The 17,487-nt window shown below is 58.1% G+C and overlaps 2 protein-coding genes and 1 long non-coding RNA gene across 12 annotated transcripts in view; 2 read left to right on the top strand and 1 right to left on the bottom strand.

The window, feature by feature from the left end:
• PHACTR4 (phosphatase and actin regulator 4) overlaps positions 1-5,954 on the top strand; it is a 64,074-nt gene extending 58,120 nt beyond the window's left edge. For all 6 annotated transcript variants that reach the window (XM_083809924.1, XM_083809921.1, XM_083809922.1 and 3 more), the window contains 6 exons: positions 438-588; positions 1,220-1,275; positions 2,139-2,200; positions 2,989-3,126; positions 3,815-3,891; positions 4,468-5,954. In XM_083809924.1, coding sequence (XP_083666050.1) covers positions 438-588; positions 1,220-1,275; positions 2,139-2,200; positions 2,989-3,126; positions 3,815-3,891; positions 4,468-4,483 — 500 coding nt within the window. In that variant the 3' untranslated portion in view covers positions 4,484-5,954. The remainder of the gene's footprint in view (positions 1-437; positions 589-1,219; positions 1,276-2,138; positions 2,201-2,988; positions 3,127-3,814; positions 3,892-4,467) is intronic.
• LOC310885979 lies at positions 5,214-7,503 on the bottom strand. Its single transcript, XR_014575057.1, has 2 exons — positions 7,364-7,503; positions 5,214-6,784 (listed from the first exon to the last, which is right to left on the bottom strand). It is a non-coding gene; the product is annotated as an uncharacterized lncRNA (long non-coding RNA).
• Positions 7,360-16,786, top strand: RCC1 (regulator of chromosome condensation 1). 5 transcript variants are annotated; one of them, XM_083809939.1, is made up of 14 exons: positions 7,360-7,418; positions 7,678-7,723; positions 8,140-8,185; positions 8,924-8,981; positions 9,956-10,022; positions 11,439-11,523; positions 11,648-11,835; positions 12,161-12,340; positions 12,433-12,529; positions 13,083-13,205; positions 13,406-13,561; positions 13,899-14,018; positions 14,463-14,615; positions 15,200-16,786. In XM_083809939.1, the coding sequence occupies exons 6-14, from the start codon at positions 11,451-11,453 to the stop codon at positions 15,373-15,375; spliced, it is 1,266 nt and encodes a 421-aa protein (XP_083666065.1). In that variant the 5' UTR covers positions 7,360-7,418; positions 7,678-7,723; positions 8,140-8,185; positions 8,924-8,981; positions 9,956-10,022; positions 11,439-11,450; the 3' UTR covers positions 15,376-16,786. The 5 variants fall into 5 exon arrangements, with proteins under 5 accessions (XP_083666065.1, XP_083666063.1, XP_083666064.1 ...); XM_083809937.1 differs by lacking the exon at positions 9,956-10,022; XM_083809938.1 differs by lacking the exons at positions 7,360-7,418; positions 9,956-10,022 and having other exon boundaries at positions 7,443-7,723.
• The last annotated feature ends 701 nt before the right edge of the window (positions 16,787-17,487 follow it).

Here is a 17,487-nt window from a genome sequence, read left to right as displayed (position 1 = left end):
GGCTTTGACATTGCAGCTCTCCCTCGTTGCCCCTGCTGAACTCAGTCCTGGCTGTGTTGAGATCTGTATCAAAGGGCTGGTTCACGCAGTGCTGCAAAGCTGCTGGCTCTTGGTTTCACGCTGTACCACGTCCTCTCCCCTGCCTTTTCAAAGCCTGCAGCAGCCAAACCTGCATGTTCATCTGGTGAGATGCTCTCCCTCCAGCTGCAGGTGGTTAATGCAGTAGCCGGTGCTGTCCCACCCCTTCAGGTGGGGTGGCATCAGCTGAGCTGCTGGCGTCGCGCAGGGATGCTGGCTGCTGCTGTGGTGACCAGCTCTGGCTCGGCTGGGAGCTGTAGTGCTGCGCTGGGAAAGCAAACCCCGGGGGAGAGCGCAACTGCCAGGGGCTGTGCTCAGGCACCACCGTCCTCGGCCACATCCCATCACTCTCCCTGCAGGCACGCTGGCTAACAAAGTGAAGAGGAAAGACACGCTAGCCATGAAGCTGGGGAACACAACCGCGGTGCAGGAAGAAAAGTTTGTCTTTCCTCGGAAGAGCAAGGAGGAGTGGAACCAAATTCGGAGCCAGATCGGGTCGACGCTGACCAGGTACCACAAGCAGAGGAGGGTTGCGTGTGAACCGTCGGCACGGCCTGAGGGGTGGGACTGGACAAAGCTGGTGTCTTCCCTAAGCAGCCTCTGCTGGAACACCACGGTTGGTTGGGGCAGTGCTGCCGGATCAGGGCTGGGAGGCCAAGTGTTGCTTTCCCCCCTGCGTTACAAAGGCTGGAATTTTCTCCTGGCCTTGAGCAATATCTCCTAACAGGCCCCTGATTCCAGATGTTAAATGGTTTGGGAGGGGAAAATCTCAAGGACTACAGAAGCATTACTGCCGTAAAATACACATGGCCTATAAAGATGAGGACAGATGCAGGCGGAGTGCTGATGGTGGTGGGTGAAACTGGGGCTGCTGCTATTCCAGTCTCTGCTCATCTGCCCTAAAAAATTTCCCCTGAGCTTTTGGGGGGCACAGCAGTTCCCTAACCTGGCCCTGGGGCTGAGCTGCTTGCTTGAGTGGAGGGGAGGAGAGCCCCAGACAGGGCAGCAGTGATCTCCACTGGTGACTGAGCAGCGCTGAGGAGGTTTGAGAGCACTCAGACCACAAAAGCAGTGGTGTTCTTCATCCCCCGCTGATGGATGACCAGATGACAAGCGCCTAATGTGTTCTGCTTTTCTTTAGGCGACTGAGTCAGAGACCGACAGCAGAAGAACTGGAGCAGAGGAACATACTTCAACGTGAGTAATGCTCCTCTGGTGGTCCTAAGTAATAAAAGCTGCCGTGTTTCCCATCTCACATTTTACTACATGGATATGCGGAGTCTGCCTGAAATGTGCAGATGGAGATGCTTTGGTTACATCACTGCAGGAAAGCAGTTCTGCTGACTTTTCCCAGAACGTTGTTACCATTAGAACCTGGATAAAATCAGGCCTTTAGCAGTGGCACCAAGCAATATAGTTCAAAGCATCATATTGTGGAAGCGCTACCAGTCCCCTGCCTGAAACCCCAGGGCAAAATATGTGAGCTGGTTAAGACTCTGCTCTGAAGTTACACAGCAAGGACTGTTACAGGTTTTTGTTTGGGCTGGACTTTTATTTGTGGTCCAGACATCACAGCATCGTACTGTACAGTCCAGAAAGCAGCAGCTCGTTGTTCAGTGAGCGGTGTTTCTCTTGGCCATACCTTGTTCCGCAACAGTTTTAAACATCTTGGGGAAATGTCAGTTCAGGAAGTTTCCATTTGAAATATTTATCTGCGCTGCTGTTCTCTTTAAACTATTAGTATAATAGCTTTGGGGAAGAGCGATCTGCAAAGAGGCTTGGATGTATTTTGACAGCATGGCCATTAATCTTTAACATACATGCAGCTGGAGAGAATGACTCACGCGTGCCATGTTAAGGCCCACGTTACCACTGTCACTCAGTGGAGTGCTCAGTGAGTAAGGGGATGGAGTTGGGCTGCTCTCTCTGCCTGTAGCGAGTGCAGGTAACGTAGTCAGTCTGATAAAGCTCAACATTCTTCTCTGCTCAAGTCCAGAAGGCACTTTTCAAAACCTTTGATGCTTACAGGGAAAAAAATTGCTTTTTTTTTCCCTTGGCAGCGAAAAATGAAGCTGACCGTCAAGCCGAGAAGCGAGAGATCAAACGCAGGCTCACCAGAAAGGTACTGCTGGCCGTCGTGCTGCGACTGCCATCTGGCAGAGCTGTCGGGGACGGTGGTGGCTCTGAGCACGTCGTAGGCGCCTCGCCGCGGGTGAAGTCACGGGGCTGTTGTGTAATTGTCCCCGGTGCCCTCTGACTGCGGGGACTGCAGAATGTGGTCTGTCAGCCACGGCCGGCCCTTGGCACCGCAGCCGGTTTTGGCGCTGACGGATCTGAGCTGGCATCAGGTGTAACAAGCTGGGTGAGATCTGTTTTGGCACCTGGCACTTGAAAGTTTTGCCCGTGCTGGCCTGTTACAGCAGTACTTCAGTGGCCACGGCATTCACACCATGCTCCCCAAAATTCGTTTCCCAAGGAACAGCTCGGGAGAAGCTGAGCAGAGCTGCTTTTAGCCGTGATGCCCAGGTTACTCGCTGTTACACATTGCTGGGGAAAATATCTTCCCAAGGGCCTGCAGATACGAAATGTGAGTTCTGCTGTAGCTGAAGCAGAAAATGGGCTTGGTTCAGGGGTGTCATGTGGGGCCACCCTGCAGTGGCTGTTCCCAAGCCCCTCGTTCTCTCTTCCTGGGATTGTGGCCTCGGTTCTGCCCTTGTGGCCTCGTGGTCCAAACAAGACCCCTTAGAGGTAAATCGTCTGTGAGAGGATTTGCCTGGTCCCTTGCAGGCTGCATCGTGAGCAGGACCTCGGTGTCCCAGCGAGGGAACTGGTCTCTGTTTCTCCTGGGATGGCAGCTCCTGAGCAGCTCTGGGGACAAGGCACACACTGACTTTTTGTTCTTGCATTCAGCTTAGCCAAAGGCCTACGGTGGCAGAGCTGCAGGCCAGGAAGATCCTGAGGTTTAACGAATATGTGGAAGTGACAGACGCTCAAGACTACGACCGGCGAGCAGATAAGCCGTGGACAAAGCTTACACCGGCTGACAAGGTAACAGGGAGCGTCCTGTTCCCAGGCGGGGCAGGGAGCTAGGTCAGGGTGTCCCAAGCAAAAGGCTGAGAGCCAGGAATTGCTCTTTCTTCTGTTTTTTTAACCTCTGCATCTTTCCCTCTGCCACCCCACCAAGCACCACCAGTGTGCTTCACCCACGTGTGCTGTACCCAGCCCTGTTCCTGCCCCCTCCACAGTGACACGGAGCCCACACGGGCACTGCCTGCGCTGCAGCGTGACCTGTCTCGGCTTCTGGGTGGTATAAAAGGGTGCAAGGCACAGGGCGGTGGTTGGGGGAGTGCGGTTTTTCACAGGCTGAGGCAGGCTTAGGCAAGCTGGCGGGGAAGACGCCTGTTCTCATCTTCCCTGGCCACTTGGGGGGACTGCCCGGCCTTGGTGTGGAGGAGGTGGGGCGGATTAAATTCTGCCTGGTGCGAAGGATCTGTGAAAGCTGGGGTGGCTGCTGCAATCTGAGCTCCTTCCTCTGCCAAAAGGAGCTGCGGGATTCAGGGTTATGTTTAAAAACTGCTTTTACTCTTCGCTTCACCACTGAAAGGTGATAGAAATCAGCCCCGAGCAGGAGTGTTGGAGCCACAACACCTTCTTGCCGTGTCTGAGCTCACTTAAAATGGGGGATAGAGGGTCATATGCCCCAGCAGGAGGTAAAGATCTCTCCCTTTTCACGCAGGCTGCCATCCGGAAGGAGCTAAACGAGTTTAAGAGCTGTGAAATGGAAGTCCACGAGGAGAGCAAACAGTTCACACGGTGAGACCGCAGCGCTCGCATAGTCTGTGCTGTCGGGAGAGCTGTGTTGCAGGGGTGCTGCTGGGAGGCAGAGCGTTAAATCCTTAGGAGAAACGACCTGTGCAGCACTTGCAGATTTAACATCCCTTTCCACCTTGGTGTTGTTGGGTGACAGGAGGGGTACCTGACACGAAGAGGTGTTCTTCCCTAAACTGGGGCTTAGATCCTGGAAACTCAAAATGGCCAGTGGCTGGTTTAGGGTGTTTCTGAAACCTGTGTGAGGCTGCAGCCAGTGAGCTTTTCTGGGGCTAGAGACACGCGGCAGAAGCCACAGCCACAAAGCACACTGGTAGTTAGCTCTGACGTGACCCATGCAGTAACCTGTGTGCATCGTGGCGCGAGTGATTCTTCCCCCCGCCCCCAAGCTGTGTGGCTGAGTGTTTGCAGAGCACAAATGCTTTCTAAGGCAGAGGTGAAACTGTTAACAGCTTCACTGAGGGCTGAGAATTCAGAAATGATTCAGTTCAGTAACTGTTTAACCCAAGTTCCAAGGATGACACTTTGTTGGTTTTTTTTTTTTTTTCACTTGGCTTTTAGGTACCATCGACCATAATCTTCCAAGAAGGAGCAAGAGACCCAAGAGGACTGGAAGTTCTCTGCGTCCCTCTCCTGGGCAATACAGCAAGGGTAGAACCTCGCCTCTTCCAAGATTTGCCTTCAAAACATATCCAGAAAAGGGCTTTTGGCCGGGGAAGGGGGAATCCTGTCTGAATGTAGCATTTCACTGGAACAAACACGTCTCGAGTGCCGTCAGGCTGGAACTGAACACTATACCTCGCGCAGCTCAGCAATACGCCTCTCCTCCGCCGCCAGCATCCCTGCCAGGAGTCCACGCACGTGTGAACGAGCAGTTCGTTCCCCAGCTCCCTTTCTGTCGTGACGGGCCCGGTTCTCAGCTGTACGTACTCCTTTTGGGTGCAAACCCTTCGTTTCCTCCTCCTTACCTAGAGGAGGAAAAAACTTGGCAGCTCTGGTGTTGGAGAGCTGAGGAATGGAGAGTGGATGTGCTAGGAAGCACGCGTGTATATTAGCTGTGTACAGCGAACCCTGTGCAGGTGCTGACCTGGCAGACAACTGACATGTGACTCGTAATTTTTTGCATTTGCTCGCGTCTGTCATATCTTTAATGTCCTGAATCACTACTGACCAACGGTTTGTTGTCCTGGAAGGGAATTGTATAGATATTAACATATGCTGCATCTTTTTTGTAAAAAAAAAATCAAAACGAAAGAACTTAAAAACAGAAAAAAAGGCAAAACACAAATGTATAAAGCATTCCCTCCCTGCTCTCTCACACTTGCGGTGATGTTAATGGATCTTGTCTTGAGAATATCTAGGCTTGTTTAACAAATTACAGAACCAGGAAATGACTGTTGCCTTTTTAAAACTTTTTAATTTGGGGAAGCTGTGGTAGTAGTAAATTCTTTTTATCGTCGCTTCCTCTCAGATGTTTTTTTTACTCTCCCAAATCAGGGTGAAACTTGCCTTTTCTCATTTTTTACAGCAAAACCTACTGGAAACTTGATAATTTCACTGTGTGGGTGGAAGGTGCGGGGAGGAGAAGAGGTTTAAAAAAGTGACCTTAAAATAGATACTCTTGCTCTTCTGAGAATCTCAAGTTGGTTCTTCCGGAACTTTGGGTTTAAAATCTGGTATGGGCGCACTGCTGTATCATGCACAGAACTAACCCACGTGTGAGATGCCACTAGCCATGAAGGGAGTATCACAGGCCTGCAGGTTGTGGGAATGAAGAGGAGGGCTCGCCTTGTTCGCAGACCTGCCGGCGTGGTGCTCGGGCTCTTTTGGGAGCCCCGTGGCAGGCCAGGCCTCGCTGCGCTGCCTCCGCGCCATGCCAAGGCTCGGGCCCTGCGCCCGGCGCTGCCTTCGCCCGCGGGGGGTGCGCGTCCCTCACAGCTTCCCCGTGTACAGTACGGCTGTAGACTAAATCATTGCATTGTATATCTGTCTCCTCATCAACAGATTTTAATTATTGAATAAAAGTATTTTAGGATTTTTTTTTTAAACGGCTGCTCTGGTTGTGTTTTAAATGGCTCCTGTTGGAGGAGGTTGGGGGTTCAAAGGTCTCTGCTCCCCAGAAGCAGAGAACATCGTGAGGTGTAAGGGACCCACAGGGATCACCGGGTCCAACTCCTGGCTCCACACAGCACCACCCCAAAACCAGACCATGTGTCTGAGAGCATTGTCCAAATACTTCTTGAGCTCCAGCAGGCTCGGGGCTGTGCCCACGTCCCTGGGCAGCCTGTCCCAGTGCCCGACCACCTCTGGGTGCAGAACCTTTCCCTCACACCCAGCCTGACCCTCCCCTGTCCCAGCCCCATGCCGTCCCCTCGGGTCCTGTCGCTGTCCCCAGAGAGCAGAGCTCAGCGCCTGCCCCTCCGCTCCCCTCGTGAGGGAGCTGCAGGCCGCCATGAGGCCTCCCCTCGGCCTGCTCTGCTCTGGGCTGAACTATTACCTTAAAAGTCAGTCAAATAAACTCTCTAAGGCTCAATTTGGGTTTTAGAAAGCAGGCATTCTTTAATTGTGGTGCCAGACACACGGGATCATTCCACCCAGTGTGTGCGCCCAGTTATCTGGGCTACAGCGGTTACATGCAATCAAAACATGCATATCCATTAGGTTTCCAAGAAATAACCAACACATTCATACAGTTTCCCGTAACTCATTAAAATATGTAAATGTCCCTGATGCTGGCACAATTGTTCCCACTGGTGGTTTTGGGGGGGAATCTGGTGGCCATCAGTAGTCTTCCTCACTGTGTTTGCTGCTTAAACCCAGGTCTTGTGCATGCTCAGGCCATCTCGTTCTTTATCTCATTTCAGGTTAGGCGTGCATACTAAATTAAGTGATTTACACGTGAGGACACGCGCACACCAGGACTTTCTCACCTATTCTTTACAGTTACACCCCCCAGGCCTAGGTCATCTTGCCCCCCTCCCCCGTCCTGTTTTGGGGACACAACTGGGACCCCATCCTGCGTGGCCTTACAGACAAGGCTCACTGATGAGTGCGTTCAGGCTGGAAATGAGGAGACATTTCTCCTCAGCAAGAGCGGTCAGGCGTTGGGACGGGTTGCCCAGGGAGGTGGTGGAGTCACCGTCCCTGGGGGTGTTCAAGGAGAGGTTGGACGTGGTGCTAGGGGACATGGTCAGTGGGTGGTGGTGGTGGTAGGGGGCGGTTACACCAGACGATCTCTGAGGGCTTTTCCAACCCCAACGATTCCAGAATTCAAATCTCCCCCCTCAGCCCCCTTCCCGCCTTCCCACTGCGCATGCTCTCCCCCCCCCCCCCCCCCCCCGGTGCGCCCGGCCCCTTTCCCGCCAAAGCGCCCCTTTTGCACACGAGCCGCCCGGCCCTCCCTCTTGTTCTCCGCGCATGAGCGCCCAGGCCCCGCCCCCCGGCGCTCTATAAATACCGCCGCGCGCAGCCTCTCGTCCTCTTTCCCCGGCGGCGGGCGGCGAGCGTGGAAGGTGAGCGTGGTCTCCCCTCTTTTTTTCTTCTTTCACTCTTTTTTCCCATTTTCCCATTTCTTGTTTTTTTCCCATTCTCCTCGCTGCGGTGGATAGAGCCGGTGACCTTTATATGAGGGCTGCGAAGGGCGGTGCTGCTCGCAGCCAGCCCCAGGCCCACCGCGGCCTACCTGCGCTGAGGGGGCGGCCGCGCCCCGAGTGGGGGGGGGGGCTGCTCTGAGCGGCGCCGCCCCTCAGCGCCTCCTCTCCCTTCCCTCAGGTTCGTTCCTGATGCTTGGTCCGGCCTCTGCTTGCCTGCTCCCCGAGTGAGTGTCCGCCTGCGGAGCGGGGAGGGGGACGGGGAGGGTGTAACGGGGTGAGGGGAGGCTTGGGGGGGGGGTGTGTGTGTAAGGGGGTGTGGGGGGGGCAGGCCCCAACGTGGACACCCGGAGAAGTAGCTCTCTCATGGCTCTGTCCGTGTGGCGCAGGGAGCGTAGGCCCTCGGGCCTGTGACGTACAGTCCCCTTCCACAACGTTGGAGAACGAGCCGGGCCTCGAGTCTGCAGCCTGCATATTCCTACTGCTTCTCTGAGCCCCCGGGCCGTTACAGAGGAGATAAACCATGCAGGAAACAAATTACACGGGGCGGCTCCGTTTTGGGACATGGGGGAGACGCGGGGGGGGGGGGGTGCAGGTCGGACAGTCTGAGGGCAGTTACTTAATGCCTTTTCTTTGTTCGCAGTTTCTAACTTGAAAAATTTGATGTGGGGGGAGCGCTGCTTTGGAAGGTGAGTGATTCTGCACAAATGTTGTGTAGTTACCTTGTCATCTCGATAGCTTCCCCTTTAAATAAGTTTCAGGTATTTGCTTTTAACTGGCTTACGCAAACTGAAATGGATCAGGGGTTTGAAATAATGAAATACCAGTAGTGGTGTTTAACAGCAAAAGCTTAGCTTGCGCATTCCTTAGATTCTGAGCTTTTGTTGGACTGATGTGAGAGGCCTGCTCCTGAATATTAGAAAAAAGGGGAAAAACTTAACGAAGTGAAGGTGAATGATGCTTAATTGGCTTTTGAGGCTGTATTGTTATGTGAATTTGGGAAAGAGCAGAACCGAATTTGTGCAAAGTCATGGAGGCCCTGGCTTAGACCCTTGCCCTTGTGAAACCTGACCCAGCTCAGCCATTTTGTCGTCTCAGCCTCATCTGAACAAGAACAGCCCATGTGCGCTCACCCGGACTTCCATGTTAATCAGTCCCAAAGCAAAGCAGACTTCTTTTTTTTACCCCAGGAAAAATGTGTCAGTAATGTGGGTGCAGAAGCACTGGGCTCTGAACTGGGGAGAAGGGGAATGGAAAGCACGTGGTTTGCTTAATGAGGGCTGGGAGCACGTGGCTGTACTGTTCCTGGCTGTGTATGTGATGGACTAGCGAAATGAATTGTGCTTCCTGCCAGATTATAAGTAGGAAAATCCACTTGGAACACAAGTAATAAGCTTTCTTGATTATTTTTTTTGTTTTTGTTGCAGACACTGGTGAAAGCTTGTGATTGAGTGCTACCAACAGCAGTCTGCGTACCCAGTGAGGGTGAGTATGCCCTGAGCACAGCTCCAGCCCAAATGCTGAGCAGAGGTGGTGGCCAAGGTTCGGTTCCTGCAGGGTGTACAGTCTGAGCCTCTGCAGAGTTCAGAGCGGGCTGGAAATGGGAGAAGGTGCCTACACGTGGTGACCTTCTCGGAGCACGTGCTTTGTGCTGGGGGCCTGCAGTTCTCTGCCCATAGTGACCTCCAGAGCAGTTCTCTGCTGTACCAGAGCACCCGGAGGCTGCGGGGGGTTGTGTAGCTGCTGCATGAGGTGGCACATGAAATGAAGCAGGGGCTGAACCCCTGTGGGTGAGCTGCACCCTGAGGAACACAGGGCTGGGGGCTCTGGTGGGTTTCCATGCCTCATCTATACCGGCTTGGGAGAGCACGTGTCTGAGCACCACCTCCTGGTCCTGCACCTGAAAAGGAGCCCAAGAAATGGAGTGAAGCGAGGTGTTGGGAACTGCTGTGGCTGTGAGGGGAGGCTGCCTGGTGCTGGGGGAGAGGGTGAGAGGGGGAGTATGGTGTGGAAGTCATGTACAGCTGGTGGTCGGTGTCCATCTGGGAGGTTCGCAGCTTCTGTGAATGTTCTGGGACCTGTGATGCTGTGCCTGACAAATAAAGAACTTTGAAATGGTGTCGTGTGGCTGTTTTCTCTGGTGTGACTGCTAGCCATTGGTTTGTTCTCTGAGTGGAGCTCGGGGAACCCCAAGTAAAGACTTTGTGTAGTTGGGTTCTACCCCGCTTGGATGGCGTTCAGCCTGCCCTCATTTCCAGTAGCCTTAGCTCCTGGGACTGGGAGGTTGTAGCTCAACGTGACCACTACTGGGTATTACTGGTGCGGGTACCACTAATGGAAGTTTTGTAACCCTTAGAGCCACCAGAAGTTCTGGGGTGGGGGGCTGGGGGTTGTACCCCTGGCTTTAGGGTTGTTACGAGGTGGGTAACCATACTTAGGCGTCTTTCCCCTCTGTTAAGCGAAGGACTTAGAGCTGCTTTTGTTCCTGGTGGACCTCTGAACACTCAGGGATCTTTAACCCTGACTGTAAGTAGTCTGTAGCGCCCCCCCAGGGCTGGGGGCGTTGTGAGCAGGAGAGGGGCGGCTGCCCGTGCTGGGTGAGGGCTTGGGCTGGCGAAGGAAGGGGTGAGGGAGAAGTAAAGGGGGGGCGTGGGCCTGGCGGGCTGGGCAGGGAATTCCCTGCAGGAAAAATAAAGGGGGGGGGGGGGGGCACTGAGCTTCAGGGGGCATCCCTCGTGAGGCTGAGCGAGTTGTGCCGCTCGGTTTGGGGAAAGAATTTGCTAAAAGGGGGCTGAAAATTGTTCTGGGGGCTGGGGCAGGCGGCTTTGGTTTTTTTGGGGGGGGAGGGGGATGCTCCGAGGCCGCGTTCCCGATCGTTCACGGGGCAAAGAATGGCGGCGGAGGGGGGCTTGCGGGGAGCCCCCCGTTTGTGTGCAGTGTCGGGGGGGATCCCCCCGCTCTGGGGTTCGTCCCCCCCCAAAAAGACCCCACGGGGGGGGGCTCCAGGTCCCTGCCGCCCGCTTCCCCCCCCGCACTGCCGCAGCCTCCCCGGGGGGGGGGTGCAGCTGCCCCGGGGGGCTCCCCCCGTGCCCGGTGCGCCGGGGCCAGGCCCGGCCCCCCCCGCAGCCACCACCAGAGGGCGCCGGTCCCTCCCCCCCGGTCCCCGCTGTCCCCCCCCCGGGGCCGTCCCCGCGCATGCTCGGGGCCGGGAGCGCGGCGGCGGCGGCGCGGCGGAGGTGGGAGCGCGGCCCCGGGGCCGGAGGCACCGGGCGGGGACGGGGGGGGGGGGAGGGAAAGGGACGGGGATGGGCACCGGGGGGGGGGGGCCGGGGCCTAGTGCTCCGCACGGGGGCCGTAGGTTTGCCCCCCCCCCCAGCTCGGTGTTGGGCTGGGGAAGGCCGGGGAGCGGCGGAACCGGAGGGGGGTGGCGGGGAAGGGAGGGAGGGCGGACGGACGGACGGACGGGCGGGAGATTCAAACGGGGATCCGCGGGGAAGGGGCTGGGGGGGGGGCCCCCAGGGTCCCCGCCTTCCCCTTGGGACGGTCGCGGGGTGTTTGGTAAGCGGAGGGTTTGGGGGGGGGGGCGGAGTTGCAGGAGGCTCGGCAGCGGGAGCACGCGGCGGGCGAAACGCGCAGGGAAACCGAAAATGCGGGGTTTTCAAAGTGGGGCGGGGGTCGGTGCCCGAATCCTAACTCGGCGCCTGAATCCTAACTCGGTGCCCGAATCCTGACTCGGCGCCCGAATCCTAACTCGGCGCCTGAATCCTAACTCGGTGCCCGAATCCTAACTCTTCTGCCCTCAGACCCTTAGGAGACGGAGGCTGCAGCGACCCGAGGGGAGGCCCGGGGATCGTCTTCGGAGAAAAATCCTGACAGCTGTGCTGCGGCTCCCCGGCGAGCTCCCGGCTGGGCGAGCCCCTCACAGCGCCTTTGTTTGTTTAGGTCTAAACCACCATGCCAGGAAAACGCACCGCAAAGAAAAGCCCTGTGCCAGAAGACGAGTCTCCTGCCAGGAAGAAGCTTAAAGGTAAGAAGACTCCCCCGGGAGCCCCCGAATTCCCTGCACAGCCGTACCGGAAGGGTTTCCCCCCCCCCCCCCTTCCCCAACCCCAGCAGCACACCCCATGCCTCCTTTCTGCCCCGCGACGCAGTCAGCCACCCGTCCCACCGGACGCAGCCCGGCCTGGTGCTTTCGCTGGGGCAGGGGGACGTCGGCCAGCTGGGCCTGGGCGAGGGCGTGATGGAGAGGAAGAAGCCAGCCTTGGTGCAGCTGCCGGAGATGATCGTGCAGGCGGAGGCGGGAGGGATGCACACCGTGTGCCTCAGCGAGACGGGCAAGGTGAGAGCGGCGGTTCAGGCTGGGGTGGAGGGGGGCAGTGTGGGGACGTGGGGGAGGCTGAGCTGTGACCCCCCCACACAAGCTCGGGGAGGTCCTCGTATCCTGGAGCGGGGTCAGGATCGGACCCCGCTCCGCCCCCGTGTAGCTGCGGGGTGGCAACTTGCAGGTGTCCCTTGCTCCAGCTCCTGGATGGCGTCTGTGCCACAGACCTCAAAGTTTTTGGGGTGCAGAGGGACGATTCGGCCTGGTGGGGCTCCGTCCCCTGGCTTCACGCACGTCCTGCTGACTTCTGTGTCCCTTCCCGACCGGCTTGCTCTGTCTGCAGATCTACACCTTTGGCTGCAACGACGAAGGCGCCCTCGGGCGCGACACCTCGGCAGAAGGGTCTGAGACCACGCCGGGGCTGGTGGAGCTGCAGGAGAAGGTGGTGCAGGTCTCGGCGGGGGACAGCCACACAGCGGCGCTGACGGATGACGGCAGGGTTTTTGTCTGGGGCTCTTTCCGGGTACGTCGATTTCTTAGAAAATCTCTGGAAGCTCTGCCGGGGGTTGCTGGGCTGCTTCAGTGACTCACTTGGGCGTGTGTCTCCTCACCCAGGATAACAACGGGGTGATAGGCCTGCTGGAGCCTATGAAGACGAGCTCTGTACCTGTGCTCCTCCAGCTCAGCTCACCTGTCATTAAAATTGTCTCAGGTGAGCCAGATCCTGGGTGTGCGCGGGTCAGGCTGCTGGACGAGGCTGTTTCAGCCTTGGCTGGGGGGTGAGGGTCCAGAGGGTCCGTGCCCTTTTTCCTGGGTACAAGGGTCTGCTTGCTCCCTTCTGGCTCCTGAGAGCGCAGACCTCGTGTCTCTGCTAGCCCCAGTGTTGTTTTTAAATCAGGTTGGGTGAAATATTAACATGTTTTACAGTTTAGCCGTACAGTTAGTTTACGGTTGGTCTGAAATGCTTTACAGTTAGTGCCCTAACTGTCGCCCCGTGGGGTTGAGGCACTCACCCTCTCTGGATTTTCCCTGGCAGAGCAGCCAGGGAATTCATCCAGGGCCCAGCTGAGGCTGGGGGGCACCTGTGCCTCTAAACCATCCCAGTGAAAGTTCTGTGGAGCTTCAAATGGGGAAATGGGATCAGGAAGAGAGATCTCGGTGTTTCAAGTGTTCCAGAAAGCAGCAAACCCCACCGAATTCTAGAAAGCTTGGGCGGCTGGGGTTTTGCTGTGACCCCTGGGTCTTGCTCCCACGTCTCCTCGCAGGGAACGACCACTTGGTGATGCTGACGATGGACGGCGACCTGTTCACGTGCGGCTGCGGCGAGCAGGGCCAGCTGGGGAGAGTGCCGGAGCTCTTCGCCAACCGAGGAGGGCGGAAAGGGCTGCGTGAGTGGCTTTGGTGCTCGGGGACGCTCGTGGCTGCGGCGAGCGGGCCGTGTGCTTGGGCTCCAGCGCTGAGCCTGTCCCTTCCCCAGCAGCTCAGGGGGCTTGTTTGTAAATCAGTTGCTTGAATTCGGTGATCTAAGGGGAGATGCAAAGGGTGTAAAGCGTTAGTTCTCATGCCGCGCCTTGTTTCTTGTCCCCAGAGCGCCTGCTGGTCCCGCAGCGTGTCCCTGTCAGAGGCAGAGGCAACAAAGGCAAGATGCGCTTCCAGGACGCCTTCTGCGGGGCTTACTTCACCTTTGCCGTCACGCAGGAAGGACACATCTACGGGTTCGGCCTCTCCAACTACCACCAGCTGGGTGAGTTTACTTGGGCCCTCCAGATCTCCTGCCTTCTTGGTGGCTTTGGTGGGGATCCGGAACACCTTGAACCCACCGCACGCTCCCAGTGCCCGGTGTAGGACAGACTGGAGCTGGAAATGAGCGGGGGGATCACCCTGCAGAGCTCTGGGCTTAGGTCCCAGCCCTCACAGCCCGTGGATTTGAGCAGAAATGCGATACCCTTCAGCGCTGGGACTGGGGGAGCTGGGCTGTTAGTGGGGTGAGCCCCGGGCGGATGGCTCAGTGCCGGCGCCTGGCCTGGGCTGTCCGTGCCCGTGTTCCTGACGTGCCGGGGTTTGTGCGTCCCGCCCCGCAGGGACCCAGGGCACCGAGCCCTGCTTCTCCCCGCAGAACCTGACGTCCTTCAAGAACTCCACCAAGTCCTGGCTCGGGTTCTCCGGCGGGCAGCACCACACCGTCTGCGTGGACTCGGAGGGTGAGCCCCAGTGGGTCGGGGGGGCCGGGAGCTGTGCCGAGCACCGCAGGGCTCCCGTGGGTCTCGCCCCAGCTGGGGAGGTGTTGGGGTGCGGGGGAAACGCTGAATCCCTCTGAGTCCCTGGTGTTCAGGGCAGCGTGGCTGCAGCGTCTGCGTGGGTGAGCCGGGAAGGGGCTGTGTGGCTCTTCCAGAAGCACAGCCCGGTTGAAAAAGTGGCGTGGATTTGAAGCAAAGACCGGGGTGATAACAGCAACCCACGTAGGGTCCTGTCCCCCACTGTGCAGCTGGGGGGCCCCGTGTTAGGACCTGGGGCGTGCTGCGGGACGTGGCAGGGAGGAGCCGTGCTCCCAGCTCCTCTGGGATCAGCCCTGGGGGAGGAAAGGTCTGCCTGCAGCGGCCTTCCCTCCACTTTGAGTCACCTCCTGCGCGTATCTCGTGCCCCAGGTAAAGCCTACAGCCTGGGCCGGGCCGAGTACGGCCGGTTAGGCCTTGGGGAAGGGGCAGAAGAGAAGAGCACACCCACCGTCATCCCCGACCTCCCCAGCATCTCTTCCGTGGCGTGCGGCGCGTCGGTCGGCTATGCTGTCAGCAGTGACGGTGAGTGGCAGGCACTCCCTGCCCACGGAGCGCTGCCCGCCCCTCGTCTGTCCCTCCTGGGGTGCTGCCCAACCAACCCAACCCCCCCGGGGCTTCATCACGTGCTGCTGGGGCAGGATTCGAGCTGGGTCCCGGTGCTCGCGGCCCCTGCCAAGCACCCAGCCCGCGGGAGCCGAGCGGCAGCTGCTCAAATATTTTTGTGGGCGCTTGGCGGCGAGGTTTGGGGAAGAGTGTTGACCCGGGAGGGGGTCGCTGACCTGCTGGTCCCTTCTCCGAGCTGTGAACTCGGCTGCTGCGAGAGCTCTGTGTGCTCCGGCGCTGCGTTGGCTTGCCTGGAACACGTGCAGCCCGCAGCTGTGGGAAGGATCTGCCATCCCGTGAGAACAGGCAGCGTGTTGATGGATGGGGGGGGGTCAGGAAACCTGGCTTGGGAGCAGGCTGCGTGCTGAAAAACTGCCTTGAGGGAGGCCAAAACAGCTCCCTTCTCTCACCCCTGCCTGCTTCTCCGGCACCCTTCGGTTGCCCCTTGCTTGGGGATCTCAGAACTTCACCCAGAACCCAAACTCGTCTCGCCTCTCTTGCAGGACGAGCGTTTGCCTGGGGCATGGGCACCAACTACCAGCTGGGCACCGGGGAGGAGGACGACGTCTGGAGCCCCGTGCAGATGACGGGCAAGCAGCTGGAAAACCGCGTGGTCCTGGCCGTGTCCAGCGGAGGCCAACACACTGTCTTGCTGGTCAAGGACAAGGAGCAGAGTTGATGAAGCGGCTGGAGCACAGCGGGATCGCGGGGCCCGCGCACACACCCACCTTCTGCCCTTGGTCTCTTTCTGGGAGGCTGGTTCCCAGCTCCGCTCTCTCGCAGACCACGTCAGGGAAGGCAGGAGGGCCCCCGGAGCCGGGCCCCGAGGGGTCCTGGCGGTGTCTGCGTGGCTGGAGCAGGGATCTGCAGGGATGCTCGTGTTTTCTGTCTGCAAGTGTCTGTCTTCCCGTGGTGCCAGGTGCTCTGTCAGCTCCTCCAGTTCAGCTTGGTCCTAAACTGGTCTCAGTGCTGTGGCTAGATGGGTTTTCCACCTTTTTTTTTTTTTAATATTTTCTGGCCCAGCAAAGCTGAGTGCCTTGTGCTTCACTACACGGAAGGGTTTGGGCATCAGGCTTCCTGAGGTTCCCTGGTTCCGAAGTCTCCAGGTGCTGCCCCCATCCCCTTCACCTGAACATCTTTTACCTCTGTGCCCAGGTCTCTCCTCTTACAGATTTGTCTGCTGCCACTCACGGAAGCCCCCTGGGCTTGGTCGGGTGACGTCTCAGTCCAGCAGAAACATTCCCGTGCGGCGGGGACGTGGGGAGGGAGCTCTCATTCTGTTTCCCTCTCACACCCACCTCGCAGTGGCGCAGAGGTGCTGAGGTTTGGCCCGGATGGATTCGTGTGCCCCACGGTGGGTGTTGCAGCCTGGGGAGGGGGACTGCAGCTGGATGCTGCCCATTGCACGCGGAGCAGGTGCTGCGAGTGGGACTCTTGCTGCTGGAGGAGGTGGGCTCCTCCCTCCCACCCTTCACTTCTGAGTCTGAGCCAAAATCCCGCAAGAAGCGAGGCCAGGAGCAGGATCAAACGTTCCCCAACCTCCCTCCCTCCATCTCTTTTCTACAATCTCTTCCACTCTTGCTCTTTGCTCCCGTCACCTTGGGAAACCCAGCAAAACCAGTGCCACAGAGGGGACTCGGTTCTTCTGATTTTCTCTGTTTGATTTTCTCCTCCGTCTGGTGAGGAAGGAGCCTCATTTGCTGTCAAGGCCTCGCTGAGAAGACAGAAACCAAACCCAGCTATGCACCTAGGCCCTCCAACCAGCGGGACTCTCCCCGTCGCCTCCGGTTCTTGCTCCAGCTGGTCCCGCTCCCTGTGCCCGGCCTGCCCCGGTTTTTCTTTCCGTGCTGCCTTCCAGGTACCTGGACTGAGAGGGGGGGCTCCGAGGACAGATTTTACGCGTTAAGTTGTAGCGACAGGGGGAAGCGGTGGGTGTGTGTGCGGGGCAGGGGGGTGGGGGGGCTGGGGGTCGTACAACGGCTTAGGTCAAATTTTTTTAAAGAAAATGTAAAGTATTTTGGTTGATTGAGGAAGAGAGGAAAAAAAAAAAGTAATCTTTTAATGTTTGGAATAAACTGAGTTTTGGTAAACCCTGGGCTTTCCCCTCGGTTTTGGGGGGGGGGGGGGGGGGCAGCACCTCCATGGGCACGGCGCTCGCGCCAGGCTCGCGTCTCTCAACCCCGGCGGTGCTGCAGGGGCCGAGGTTTGGTGTCTGTGCTGGGTGCGGGTGGCAGGACGCTTTCCGTGGGTGCAGGGACACCCTTGGGTGCTGCCCGTGCCCGTAGCCTGTGCACACGTGCAGTGTGGGGATGCGGCCGCAGGATGGCAGCAGGAGGAGGCGCTGGGGGCGGCAGGGTGCAGGGGAGCGGGGCGAGGAGGGGATGGTTCCTCGGGGGTCCCGCTCGCCCCGTCGCCCTCCCTGCAGCGGGGGCCAGCTGTGGGGTGGGGGCCAGCCCCGTCCTGCCCCCGGCACCCCCAGGGAGCTCGGGCTCGCCGACGGGAGCACGTTTCCACCGCAGCTGGAGTGTCGAGGCACAGCGATCGCATCCTGGAGCCGCCGGTGTCTGTTCCTCGTTAACTAGTTCGGGAGCGGGTTCCTTAATGAGCCTCCAGCTGGGGATTTGGGCTCGGGCGCGCGGTTAGTTGGGGTACAAGGAGCTGGGCTGTGGACGGCCTCAGCTCCACGGCTCCTGCATGTTTTGGGCTCGGCCGGGACAAGCTCTGAGATGCATTTGGGGACGATCTAAGCATGCAGCTGGAGGGGGGTGCTGAGCAGGAGGGGGAAAAAAAA

Source organism: Anser anser, assembly GCF_964211835.1.
Source record: "Anser anser genome assembly, chromosome: 24".
In the NCBI taxonomy this organism is placed as follows: Eukaryota; Metazoa; Chordata; class Aves; order Anseriformes; family Anatidae; genus Anser; species Anser anser.
This window is presented reverse-complemented; position numbering and strand designations above follow the sequence as displayed.

Coding starts and splice junctions, on each gene's coding strand:
- RCC1 (XM_083809937.1), top strand. CDS start 11,451: ATGCCAGGAAAACGCACCGCAAAGAAAAGCCCTGTGCCAGAAGACGAG. Junction 12,530..13,082: donor TGTCATTAAAATTGTCTCAG/GTGAGCCAGATC, acceptor GTCTCCTCGCAG/GGAACGACCACTTGGTGATG. Junction 13,206..13,405: donor AGGAGGGCGGAAAGGGCTGC/GTGAGTGGCTTT, acceptor TCTTGTCCCCAG/AGCGCCTGCTGGTCCCGCAG.